General features: G+C 35.6%; 1 protein-coding gene across 1 annotated transcript; it reads left to right on the top strand.

The window, feature by feature from the left end:
- Positions 1-591: 591 nt before the first annotated feature.
- On the top strand, positions 592-13,309 carry BLOC1S6 (biogenesis of lysosomal organelles complex 1 subunit 6). Its single transcript, XM_006920402.3, has 5 exons — positions 592-785; positions 2,523-2,664; positions 8,270-8,357; positions 10,031-10,117; positions 10,536-13,309. Exons 1-5 carry the CDS (start codon positions 704-706, stop codon positions 10,653-10,655), a joined length of 519 nt encoding a protein of 172 aa, XP_006920464.1. The 5' UTR covers positions 592-703; the 3' UTR covers positions 10,656-13,309.
- Positions 13,310-13,899: the final 590 nt, after the last annotated feature.

Genomic DNA, 13,899 nt, shown 5'->3' with positions numbered 1-13,899 from the left:
CTGAGGCTGATTCTGCCCATTTCTAAGTGTTTTTCATCAAAATTCACGAGATCCCACAGGATCTCACCAATGCATTTCCTAGTAATATGGCTGAATTTGTTCAGTAAATGCTGCAATCCAGGCCTTAAATTATTCACCTACAATCAACAAGAGACAAGAATCCTGGCCAGCCACCCCACCCAATTAGCGAAGTTGAAACTCACAGAAAGCTAAACGCTGAATTTTTTAATGCTCCAAATTGCAGCGAAAGCACACAGTCCTTGTTCTTAAGGTGTTTCCTTAAGACGGACTTAAAGTTGAAAAGTTGGTCAGGGCCTCAGTGAACAAAGCCTAACTGCTCGCCCACGTTCAACAAGCTCTTCCCATCTTCGAGAGCCACCCGGGGAAGCCCCTTCCTGTCACCGCCCTTTTCTCTCCCCACCCCCACAATCCGTCGCAGGGATGCGAGACCAGGATAGCGGACTCTACTACGACGTCAGCGAAGAGTCCCCGGAGCGTCCGGGATTAGGAGTGGTGGAAGCCAAACGGGGACCCCCGCGGGTGCAGACGCGCGGTCACGTGCACGGAGCCCGCAGTCTTCCGCTTCCGTCACTTCCGAGTGCAACCGCTGCTTGTCCGGCTGAGCGCTGGACACTTTTGGTCCCTCCTTACTGCATCTGACCGCCTACACAGCTGTCTTTTTCCTGTTCTCAGCGGGAAGGACATGAGTGTCCCTGAGCCGCCGCCCCCGGACGGGGTCCTGGCAGGGCCACCGGACCGCCTAGTGGCCAGGGAGCCAACGCCGGGTATGTGTTATGGGGCGGGGCAGCGAGGACGGAGTGGGTGGGTCTCCCAGGGCCGCCCGCGGGAGTTGCTCCTTTGGGCATGCAGCAGCTCACCAGAGGCTTTGGCTCCAGCGCGGAAGTGACTAACTGCGGGCCCTCCAGTCCAGCTGCATGGGCGGGAAATGAGGTCTGGAGGGGGAAGCGGTGTTCGGGTGCAGTTGGAAGTGGTTGATGAAGTCATTCTGCGTTTACGTGATTGCAACATGTTGGCTATTTGTTATACATTAGTGGTTGAGGATAAATCTGAAGGATGACCGTTTTGTAATTCAGAGAGAGACTTGATGTATCCAGTATTATTAACCACTCACTCATGCATGTTCTGCTTTGCTTGTTGACATTACTGCATCCCTGTTCGTCCAGCATTCTTTCTCTACCCGCCTTCCAAGAGAGAAGTAAGCCCTAATGAAGGCATCCATTGAATATACTGACTTTCTGTGCATCTGGAATGGTACTATATCTGTACCGTCTTTGGGAGAATTGAGGAAATAGTCACTCACGAGCAGTTTCGTGTTCTGTGTTTCAGATGAGGAACTCTAGATGAGAAAGGCTGCAAAGCTTTGGAGGTGCCTTTTCTTTTCCTTCTGTCCCAGAAATATAGGGATTATATACAGCTAGTGCTCTCAGCCCTTTCTTGGTCATGCTCTTCCTCAGTGATCTCCTTTTCACACTTTGATAAGTTGCCTCTATAAATATGACTTCCTTGTGTATGTGTGCAACTTGAGTCCCTCTCCACTTGCTCTTCCATCTGCTTGCTGGATACATTGACGTTGTTTTGCACTAACTGCACTTACAGCATGTACATAAATAAAAGATGTCGGATCCTATTACTGGTGCCAGATTATGATTAAAGAGAGATGTTTTATTTAGAGTTTAATATTAGTTTTAAAATGATTTTAGAGTACAATTTTAGTAATATGCCCATCTCATTTTTTTTCTCATTCTAAATCAGTGATTCTAAAATCTTACAAACCAGTCATCGAACCCTATTTAGAAATTGTTTTGTACTTTTTAGGTAGTAGTTGATGGGTATTTTTTAGACATTTCTAATGACTGGCACACTGCTTTTATTCAAAGGAAAAGTTCGAGGCGTAGTTCCTGGCATCACATCTAAATTTACACACATGACAATTATTGTACATGATTTTCTATGGTAAATTAAGGTTCTGAATCTCAAGAGAGAAGAAATTCTTAGAATATCTCCTAATAAATGACAAAACAACCCCCTTTTATATGTAAATAATATATCAAGCTATGTGCAAAATAAATATTGACCCACATTTTTACTTCCTTAGAAATGAAAAAAAAACTTTTAGGCATTGTGTTTAAATTCTTTCATGCTTTTGAAAAGAAGAATTTCTCTCATTCAGTGATTGTTTTCCACTTTTCTGCCTCAGACTCCTTTAATAATCTATTGAAAACTATAAATCTTCTGCCATGAAAAATACATAAACAGAATTTTGCATACATTATTGTTCTTTTAACCTTATACAAGTAGCATTAAAACACACTTTGAACGCTTATAATCCATTTTTTAGAGTGTGCTCAGAAGGTAAAAGTTAAAAAGAGAAAGAATACCTGTACTACCCCGTTATATGTACCCTGAACCCCACTGCCAGCCTCCTTCCCTGCCTCTCTACTACTCTCTTATCCCTGTGTCAGTTTAAAAGCTTCCTAAATTTGATTTTTGCTTGGGGATAGGTTTAAGTGACACTTCTCCAGATGAAGGGTTAATAGAGGACTTGACTGTTGAAGACAAAGCTGTGGAGCAACTGGCAGAAGGATTGCTTTCTCACTACCTTCCAGATCTGCAGAGATCAAAACAAGCCCTCCAGGAACTCACGTGAGCTAACAAAAACCACAGATGCACTCACTTCCCTTCTGACATAGTCATCATTTACTGTATAAGTATATACTGTATAATATTTTGTAACATTTCATACAGTTGAGTATTTCTATATAGTCAGTGACAGAAAATGGGAGCAGAAGAGTTCACAGTAGTCTAAACAGAAAAAGTGAAATGAATATTCCCAGAGTGTTTGGCTTCTAAGAAGTAGCCCTAAATTTCATTTGGACTCTTTGGTTAGTTTTGGACTTCTACCATTATTTTATGAAAGTCTTGCCTATTGAGAATGTTGTAGGATGGGTATACACCTATTTCTGAGTAGAGTTGCAAAATTGCCGTAGAGTTGCAAAATTGCCATAGAGTCACATTTGTATTCAATCACTGATTCACATGAATTGCCAGAAATTCTTAGGTATCTTTTTTTGGAAATGGTCTATTTCATTTTTAGTAGATAACTCTACTAGCTAAGCAAAAGATTAGAAGATATGTTAGGAGAAGAACAAGATAAGGAAGAATGAGACCCATAGAGTGGGATCCGTATGTAGACATACACTTGACTTTGTCACCTCTCACCTAGAAACAACAGATTGAGCTTCTTCCTTCTGGGTTAGGACCTTTCTGAATTTCTCAAGCTGGCCTATCATTTCTTTTTGTGATAGTCAGCTTTAAGCTGGCTATGAACTGCTGCGACTCTAAGGTATACCCTTTGAAAACTATCCCAAAAGACTTTGTTAGGGCAAAATAATCAACAGGAATAATAACAACTATTTCCACTTAATAAATATTAGAAGTAATGTTATAATCTTTGGATTTGAAGGTGATAAATTAGTATAAAAGTAGTACTGTGTCTACTAAATGTGGTACACTAGCATAATTAGAGAGTTGGCAACATTCTTGATTTTCGGCTAGTTCCAAGTGAGATGTTTCATCGCCTAGTGTGTGATATGCCTTGTATTTTAACACCAGTCACTCCTTATGGCAAAGAAAGTCATAAAACTTTTGTGGGGCCATTTGGATGATGTACAATAGGCTGAAGGAAGGTAAGAAATTCTGCAAGTAAAACGTATTTGGCTACACTTTACTTATAGGAAGTCAAGGTTTAATTGCAGAGTTTAGTTGATGAGGCCATTGGCTAAAATTTAAGTGTTTTGAATAACCCCACTTATCTTCCTAGGCACCCAGATAATGATGATGCTGACAGTAAAATCAGCTACTATTTATTACTATATGTACTACATGCCCACCACTTTATATACTGTATCTCAGTTAATCCTAAGATTAACTTTACGAAGTTTCTGATATTATCCTTGTTTACATTTGAGGAAACAGGTTCAGAGAAGTAACTTGAAAAGATTACACAAGTAGTAGTAGAATTAGTGGTAGCAATCAAATAGGATGAATAATCAGTTATTACACTTCTTTAGTGTTAAGGAAAGATAAGTAAATTTCAGAGAAAGAAAAAAAATTTTTTTTATTAACTGCCTCTTTTATGTCTCCATAAATTTCCCTATTGATAAAAATGCAGGAGAAAGAGAACTGGACTGAGAGGCACCTGGGTCCTGGTCTTGGCTCTGTCATCAAACAGTTTAATTTTTATTAAGCCACTTTGCCATTAAAGAAATAGGCCTACAGAGGTGGAGGAGAAGGTAGTAGTAGACAGAAATTAGGTTTACTTTGTAGCTAGCAATGGGTAAGGAAGACCAAGAACAAAATTTAGCTTTATATAAAAGAAGGGTTGTGAACTTTTTTTTATATGTATTTATCATTTTAAGAACATTTAAAAGAAAGATAAAGAGAGTCTAGGATTCAAGTCCCTAAAAGTAGCTGGGGTGGTGCAGTTGTGAGTAATCTCAGTGGAGCTCCCTTTGAGATAAATAATATAGGCTTGGAAATAGCTTTTTTCTCAGAGGATCATTCCTTAGGTACTACGTAAGGGCTTTACAATCACCACTAGCATACTTACCAAAGATTATACAAAACTTCAGGGGAAAGGAAGTTCGGTCATTTTTGCTCCATTATATTGTAGCTAAATATTCTCCAAAATCTTTTTCTAGAGCATCTAGACTTATGGATCATGAAAGCACTATACTTACAATTACAATTTTATTAAAAAAGATACAGATCAAAACCAGCCAAATGACAGACACAATAGGGCAAGGCATGAGAGCACCCCAAACAGAGCTTTGAGCTTCTGTGCCCTCTTCTAATGAAATTAAGGTGCATCACCCTCCCAGCACATTGATGTGTTCACCAACCAAGAAGCTCTCCTCAGCTTTGGTGTCCAGAGATTTTATTAGGGTTTCATTATGTAGGCATAATTGATTGACTCATTGGCCACGTAAATGAACTCAGTCTCTTGCCCGCCCTCCCTTCTCTGGAGGATAGGCTGTTATCACATGGCTCAAAGCCCCAATCCTCTGACCACATGGTCGATCGTTCTGGCATGACCAGCTCCCTTTCTGAGGCCCTAGATGTTTATACCTTATTAGTATAAACTCAGATGTGATCCAAGGGGCTCATGATTAACAAAGATACTTGTATCATTTGGGAAAGTCTGAAAGTCTGAAAATTGACATGCCAAGAACCTGGGACAAAGATCAGACAAATTCATGATTATACGACAGATATCTATTCAGATCTTTTGCCCTTTTTTCAATGGGGTTGTTTATTTTCTTATCGTTGCATTTTAAGAATTCTCTGTATATTTTGGATACAAGTCCTTTATGTGTTTTGCAGATATTTTCTCCAAGTGTGTGGCTTGTCTTTTCATTCTCTTAACAATGTCTTTTGCAGAGCAGTTTTTAATAAATTAAAAATCTGACTTGATCACTCTTTTCTCTAATGGAGCATGCTTTTGGTATTGCATGTAAAAATTCATCACCAAACCAAGGTTACCTAGATTTTCTCTTGTGTTTTTCTCTAGAAGTTTTAGAGTTTTACATTTCACTTTTAGATCTATGATCCGTTTGGAGTTCATTCTTATGAAAGGTGTAAGGTCTGTGTTTAGGTTAATTTCTTTGTACACGAATGTCCAGTTGTTCCCTCACCATTTGTTGAAAGGACTGTCCTTTCTCCACTGCATCGCCTTTGCTGTTTTATCAAAGAGTAGTTGATTATATTTGTGTAAGTCTATTTCTATACTGTTCTATACTGTTCCATTGATCAATGTGTGTCTTCTTTCACCAACACCATGCCGTCTTGATTTCTATAGTTTTATAATAAATCTTGAAATTGGGTAGCTAAGTCTTCCAACTTTGTTCTTCGGTATGTGTTGGCTATTCTAGGTCTTTGCCTTTCCATGTGAATTTTAGAATTCATTTGTCGATATCTACAAAATAACTTGTTAGGATTTAAATTGGGATTACATGGAATCTATAGGTCAGGTTGGGAAGAATTAATACCTTAACAACATTGAGTCTTTTATTCTATGTACTTGAAGTAGCTCTTCATTATTTAGATCTTTTTTTAAACCAATCTGGAAAGGGTTTTTGCATATAGATCATGTACATATTTTGTTAGATTTATACCAGCGTATTTCATTTGAGGGGGATTATTGTTTACTGCTGGTGTACAGGAAAGCAACTGACTTGTTTATTAACTTTCTATCTTGAAACTTTGCTATATTCACATACCAGTTTCAGGAGGATTTTTTTGTTGATTCTTTGGGATTTTACACGTAGGCAGTCATGTCATTTGTGAACAAAGACAGTTTAATTTCTTCCTTTCCTTGTTTCTGATCTTCTAATTTTTCACAAGTGTGATGTTAGATGTAGGCTTTTTTTTTATTCACTCTTTTTCAAGTTGAGGAAGTTACCCTCTCTTCCTAATTTGTTGAGAGTGTTTTAATTATGAACAAGTGTTGGACTTTGTCAAATACTTTTCTGTCAACCGATAGGACCATATGGTTTTTCTTCTTTAGATAGTTGATGTGGTGGATTACATTTTCTAATGTTGAACCAGTTTAGCATACTTGGAATAAATCCCACTTGGTTGTGCTATATAATTTTTATACATTGTTGGATTTGGTTTGTTAATGTTTTGTTGATGATTTCTACATCTATGTTTATGAAAGGTAATGGTCTATAGTTTTCCTTTCTTGTAATGTCGTTATCTGATTTTGCCTTTAGGGTAATGTTGGCCTCAGAATGAATTAGGAAGTGCTTCCTCTACTTCTTTTTTTCTGAGAGAGATTGTGGAGAATTAGTATGATTTCTTCTTTAAATGTTTGGTGGAATTCACCAGTGACACCAACTGGTCCTGGTACTTTGATTTCGGGGAAGTTATTACTTAGCGATTCAATTTCTTTAGTAAATATAGGCCTACTTAGCTTATCTGTTTCTCCTTGTGTGAGTTTTGGTAGTTTGTGTCTTTCAAGAAATTAGTCATTTACATCATTAGGTTATCAAATTTGTGGACATAGAGTTGTTGAAATTATTCCTTTATTATCCTTTAATGTCCATGGGATCAGTAGCAATGACTTCTCTTCCATAAATTATGTTAGTAATTTATGTCTTCTCTCGTTTTCTTTGTTCGTCTAGGTAGAGGTTTATCAATTTTATTGATCTTTTGAAGAACCAATTTTTGGTTTCGTTAATTTTTCTCTTATCTTTTTCCAGTTGTAATAGCCTGTTTTGCTGTCTCACTTATCTTAGATTATTGATATGCTGTGGTCTCCTTTCATCCATTCTGTATCTTACCTTCTGTAGTCTAGTCAGAGCTGAAAGGACAAACTTGTGACCTCTGGGGTGTGTCCTATTAGTGCTAGGTGGTGGAGGTGTAACTGCCCTTTAGTTTCTTCATTGCTATTTCTTTTTTCATCACTGTTCTCTGTTTAGTGTAGTTTCACAAACAAATCATGTCATAATTTTCTTTGTAGTTATTTTTAAAATATTTCATTGGGTGACCCCTCAGTGTCACTTATTCCTGTGATCCTGGCATTGGTTGATCTGGAGAGAAATACTAGATTAGCTTCTGTTCTTCGAAAACAGAAGATTTTGAATCAATTTTAATGAGGAATCTTAGAAGTTACCTGGTCTGACCTTCTCGCTTTGTAAATGAAGAAATTCTTGCCCAGAGATATAAAAATTTCCAAGATCACCCAATTGGTTATTGGCAGGTGAATTTTGTGATTCCTAGTCCTGTTTTTTCATCTTAATTATTCCTTTATACTTATTATCCCTTGATATTGTATTTCCCCCAACTCTAACAAGTCATTGTTCCTCATTTCCTTTGTGGTAATGTTGTAATTTTAATACATATAAAACATCAAGTTTCTTGGATAAGACAGTGTAAAAAACTCTTATGGGATAATGTAGAGAATTGCCTGAAATAACAAGTAATAAAATAATTTTAAATACTTTGGTGGGTTTAGTTATTAGAACCTAAAATTGAGGCAAGAATAAAAGACACATTTGGTTATTAGAATGTGGGTTTGGAGTATTATTTTGAAAAATATTTTACTAGACCAAATAAGCTTTGAAGAGTTAACAAATTTCTAGCTTAATTTCTACCTTTAACATTAACAAAGATGAATGTGATTCCTTTTAATGAACCAGCACTTACAGTATATAAAGTTTATTGTGGCCGTATGCTTTTGTTTCAGGCAGAACCAAGTTGTATTATTAGACACACTGGAACAAGAGATTTCAAAATTTAAAGAATGTCATTCTATGTTGGATATTAATGCTTTGGTAAGTATGATTTAGTTGACATAGCTTGATGACATCTTGTTTTGGAAATAGGTAGGTTTATCCTCCCAACTTTGGACTTATGTATGTCTGGGATCTTTTCCTCTAATTTTTAAAGTTTAGACTTCGTCTTTAAACAGGAAACCTTGATTTACTTTACTGAAATTTTCATTGTCTTGAATTGTTATATTTCAGGTGTTGAACTTGTGATAAGAAATAGAACTTACTTATGAAAGTCTGGGATAGATCTCGTAATTATTGACTTTTTATAAAAGAGAACTAAAAGTAAGGAACTTTTTGGGGTACTGTTTTTCCCCTTAAGGAAACTGTATATCCTTTTATCAATTACATGACTTTTTAAATTTGCATTTTATTTAATTGTATGGCATTTTCATAATGCCGTAATAAATTAACGATGAAATGGACCCTTTGAAGGTCCTTTACGGCCTCTTTATATCTTTCAATATAAATGACAATAGTTGAATTTTATCAGAAGCTCTGTAGCTTTTTGATGAAAGGAACCGATACTCTTTATTTTAAGAAACAGGAATTAACAAAAAAGGAAGCTAGGGCTACCTTTCTCTTCATCTTGAATGTTACAGATAGCTTGGTTCGCATGATTTTGTGGAATGTTTCCTTTTATAGCAATCAAAAAGAATGTCCATCTTCTCTAGCATTAGGCAGAGGCCTGTGGTAGTAAATGCAAAATCTTCTACTCAGTAGTTCCTCACTTCTTGTGAAAGAGATGGGCAGGGCTACGCTGACCTACTTTTGTCTTTCCTGAGTTCTTGTAGCAAGAGAAAGAATATTTGATGAATGAATGATAAATAAATGAACCAAGCAGATGTAATACTATTGCTTCAGTCTGAAGGAGCAGAAATGAAGTCTCTTCCTCTTTTTCCTTCTCTCAGCCCAAGAGTGGTTTTGATTGTTATTTAGGAACTGAAAATTGGAAGGTTTGGAGAGAAAGAGGGTCTGTAAGCTCTAGAGCTTATCAGACTATGACTTTACATATATCGCTGCCTGAAGGTTGCTCATCTCTCTACTGATATTTCTCTCATTTTTGTTACCTGGTCGTCTTTTTCTGTTATCTTGCTTGCGAATGCGGTGTTTTTTTTCCTTCTCTGCCATCTCTGGCTGAGATGGAAAGTCTGTACTTATCACTCCTTGGGAAGGAAAGTGTCCTTACAGAGATCGTTCTGCTTGATCTGGCTTCAGGAGCCCACAGCCCTCTCAGGCTTTGTAGATACAGCTTGGCTTTTCTTGATGGGCAGACACTTAAACTGTCCTGTGTATTCTTGGCTCCATCTCTCCTTTGTAAAGACAGTAGAGAGTGTTTTACTTTTCTCAGATGAAACTGGTAGTATTTTAGAAAGTCTTACTGAAATTTTAGGATTGTATTACATTTAAAACAAAATGTAATCTCTATACAATATAAATGTCTGTTTTATGTTTAGCAACTTTTTATCAATCTGAACTGAATCAATTGTTTTTCAATCCTACTAATGGTTTAAGTAAAATTTAAATTTTGGAATTAAAATGTGGATATAATTAAGGTTTTTAAAAATTCGCCCATTTTAGGAAGAATGAACTGTAATTTAAACATTGATTTACTTATCCATTTTGATATTTCAGTCTATTTTAACTGGATTTTGCATTTATTTTTCCATGTTAAGTTCACTGAAGCTAAACACTATCATGCCAAGTTGGTGAATATAAGAAAAGACATGCTGATGCTTCATGAAAAGACATCAAAGTTAAAAGTGAGTTGAGAATTCTTTCACATTCTTTGTAAAAGTAGAGATTCGAATGTCCATTTTTCTTTAGTATTCATTTTCTGGCTTCTTATATTTCCATATAAAATAACATACTTAGTTCATAGTACATTGTTTTCTTTTAAAGTATACTTTTTTGAGCCTTCTCTGTGCTTTCTACTAATAGCTAGGCTAGTCAGCTCATATTCTCTGACTATGTCACTGCAATTTTCATTTAATAAGAATTTGGAGTAACAAATATTTTTGTATCAAAGGGACCTTAAATTACCCAGAATGAATTTAAAAGTTACATATGAAATTTATTAATAAGTATTGATTACCTCAACTCAAAGCACTATTACTTTTAAATTAGGTCATAATTTATAAGCCTTGATTGTTCTCTTGGTTTTTGAATTTTTTGACATAGAAAAGAGCACTTAAACTGCAGCAGAAGAGACAAAAAGAAGAGTTGGAAAGGGAGCAGCAACGAGAGAAGGAATTTGAAAGAGAAAAGCAGTTAACTGCCAAACCAGCTAAAAGGACATGAAAAGTTGAATGTGTTTGTGTGTTCTTCCCTTCCCCTGTCCCATAGTCTTTGGATCTAAGATGACCTAAGTGTGGGCTGAAGTTAAGGTAGTGCCTTATATGTATACATTGTGTCTTGTTTTGAAATCCTTTCCCCAGTAATGCTGTCTCTATATCTTCATTTTAGCCATTCAAGAAGATTTTTTTCCCCTAAGTAAAAGACCTACTGTCACTTGGTTTGGTTATTTATATGTAACTTTTCAACTTGTTTTTCTTAATTTGAAAATTTATTATTTTGGCCTTGAATCATTTATAAACTGGTAAATGGTTTGATTATTTTAATAGTCCAGACTCTAAATGGTTAAAAGTTAGTATGGAGTTTTTAGATTTAATTTACTTGGATTTAAAAGTTTTGGTTTTTTATTTTATGAAATGACTTGCCTTTCTGGCAGTACAGTGCTGGTTTTTGGCAGTTGCCTTTTCATTGCTTGATTAAGAAGAAATCTGTTGAATTATGCCATGGAAAAAAGGTGGAATAATCCTTTGTGAAGAATATAGAAAAGTGTGTACACAAGAAATAATAGCATTAACACAAAGGCGAGGGTGAAGAAGATGCCGGATAGATTCCACTAACCACACACGCTTTCTTCATCCTAGTGTTGTTGTTGCTATTTAGTTCTTATGTAGCTTCTGGCTTCATAGTACATTATATTTATTCTTCAAGTTTGGCAGAGGTGGTGGTAGAGCTTCCACACACTCAAATGTGCTTAAATATTTATAATACTTAGTAAGAGTTATCACACACTGAGATACAGTTGTCAAGTTGATAAGATAGTGAGCTCAGCTTTCCAAATGGAAGGTCTAACTGCTATTTCTCTCTGATTTGCTGTGTGGCATTACCTGTGGTTATTTTTTTTCTGTGCTTTTAAAAAGTCCTTAAAGTAAATGATACATACCAGCTACCTATTTTATAGATAATGACAGATTGTGGAATATTAGTGAATAGCTTCTTCACAAAAGAAGCAGCATGATACCTTTAGTGTTTTCTAGATTCTTTCTCCCTAATAAGTAGAAACTTATGCGAGGGAAATATGAAGTTTTGTTGTTTAAAATTGAGAGTGTATTATTCACTGTTTTAGTATTATTTAATATCCAACTTATCTCCAATCTCTATTACATAGAAATTGTACAGAACCTATAAAGATATGTAATTAGAAGGTGTATCTTTTATAATCTGCATTACATTTTGGGTAAGCTGGCCTTACTACCTCTGATCACTTATTGGGCTAATTAATGATGGAGAGGGCATTAGATTTAAATTGAATGATAAGAACTAGTCTGTTTAAAGGTTTAAATTGTTTGTTTGAAAGCCTTTCCTTTCTTTAATGAATGAATTATGATCTCACAATTTACTTGACTTTGACCATATATTTAAGAATATGTATTTTATTTTGGAAGGCTACATATTACTCTTAAATACTAGTTAACACTGCCTAGGGCAGGATTCATTAGGGCTTGCAGGGCAATGTCACCTAAATTACTGAATGTACTCATAACCTGACAAAGGCTGTGCATTGTTTCTCAGAGTGATTTGTGAATTAACTGCAATGGTTGTTTAAATGCTAGTTCCTGGACACCACTCTATCTACTAAAGCAAATCTGTTTGGCTTTTTTTTTTTTTTTTTTAAATTTTCCGCAACTGATTCTGATGCACCTTAGAAGCTGAGAACCGCTGTCTAGTGGTGTAGGTCAGAGGTTCCCAAAGAGGCTGCATATCATTATCGCATGGGAACTTAAAACAAAAGCAGACATTCAGGAAGATTGTTATTTAGTACTTCTGAGGTGGGTCCCATGCAAATTTTAAAGTGCTCCCCAGGTCATTCTGATGCAAGGAACTACTAACACTGGTTCAGACTATCTAGTGATTTATATTTATAAGTAATGAATAGTTTAAAAGCTACTCAGAACTTTTGGGATTAATCTTATAAAATAAATTCTGAACTGCTGCTTTTTATATAAAGTCAGATTTAAGACTAAAATAGATAGGAGGCAGGAAAGATATAGAAAATTCCTATTAATTGAGCTTTTGTGACTTGTATTAAAATAAATCATGTTTATTGAATGAATGGCAAGGCACATATACTTTTAGAATTATATTTAAATTTTGAAGATTTTTTTTCTAAATGTCAAGACTATATATATTAGCATTCACTATTTTTAGGTCAATTGTAAATCAGAAATGGTTACCTTGGTAATTGAAATCTAAAACTTTAGTTGTATTTTAGTAGCACAGAAACATACCTTACTGACTAAACCTGAACATAACCCTTATAATTAGTCTTACTGTATTTTTGCACAAAATAATGAATTTGTACTTGGGTCGAAAAAATATTGCCTTTGATATTTTAGGTGAAAAAAATTGCATTTGTTTTGACACTATATCACATATGTAATGAACTAAAATGATGGGAGTTAATTTTGTATTTACTTGGTAGGAAATATGTAGATATGCTGCTGTGGAATATAACATGGATTGTGTCCTCTGTGAGTGTTTGGGTGGATACAGTTTGTAAACATGCCAGCTATACATCCTTATACATTTGTCTGATTTTGAGCTTGTAAATTGAGGACTACTTTTTACACGTTTAATTAAAAAAATGCCTCCAAGTTATCGAAGTCATCGATCAAGCACTATTGTTTACTTCCCTTTATGGACATTATTTCAAACATTCCACTTTGCTTTCCTTTCCTGTCACCTTCCTCTCAAGGTAGATTGTGTCACAAAATGACTGGTTCTCTGTAGATTGTGTCACAAAATGACTGGTCCACTCATGAAATCTTTTTTCAGAAAAGTGAAAGAAAATATTGTGAAAAGATTCTAGTTGAAATAACCCAAATTCATGAAATCGTTCACTACTTGAGAATACAGATAATAGCCACTACTTTTAGTGGTTTGGTAGAAAGTGCTTCATGAGGATTTCTGCATGTTTAACCTATAAATAACAGAATGTTTGAGGTGAGGTTTGTTATATTTTTTAACCTCAGAGTCCTTGGACTCCCTGGGAGAGGGACTTTTCTAGATGACCTTTGGAGGAGACATGAACTCTCATAAATTCGTCACAGAATTTTGTATGTATCTGTTTCTCAGGATTAGTCTATAGATTTTATTAGATTCATCATATATATAATTTCTTCTAAAGCAGTGATTCATAATGATTAAACCTCTAAATTCACTGTGCACATATTAAAAGTTACTTAGTTTCTAG

The sequence above is a fragment of the Pteropus alecto genome, unplaced genomic scaffold, assembly GCF_000325575.1.
Source record: "Pteropus alecto unplaced genomic scaffold, ASM32557v1 scaffold86, whole genome shotgun sequence".
Lineage (NCBI taxonomy): Eukaryota > Metazoa > Chordata > Mammalia > Chiroptera > Pteropodidae > Pteropus > Pteropus alecto.
The sequence above is the reverse complement of the archived record's forward strand: the minus strand, read 5'-3'. Positions and strand labels throughout refer to the sequence as shown.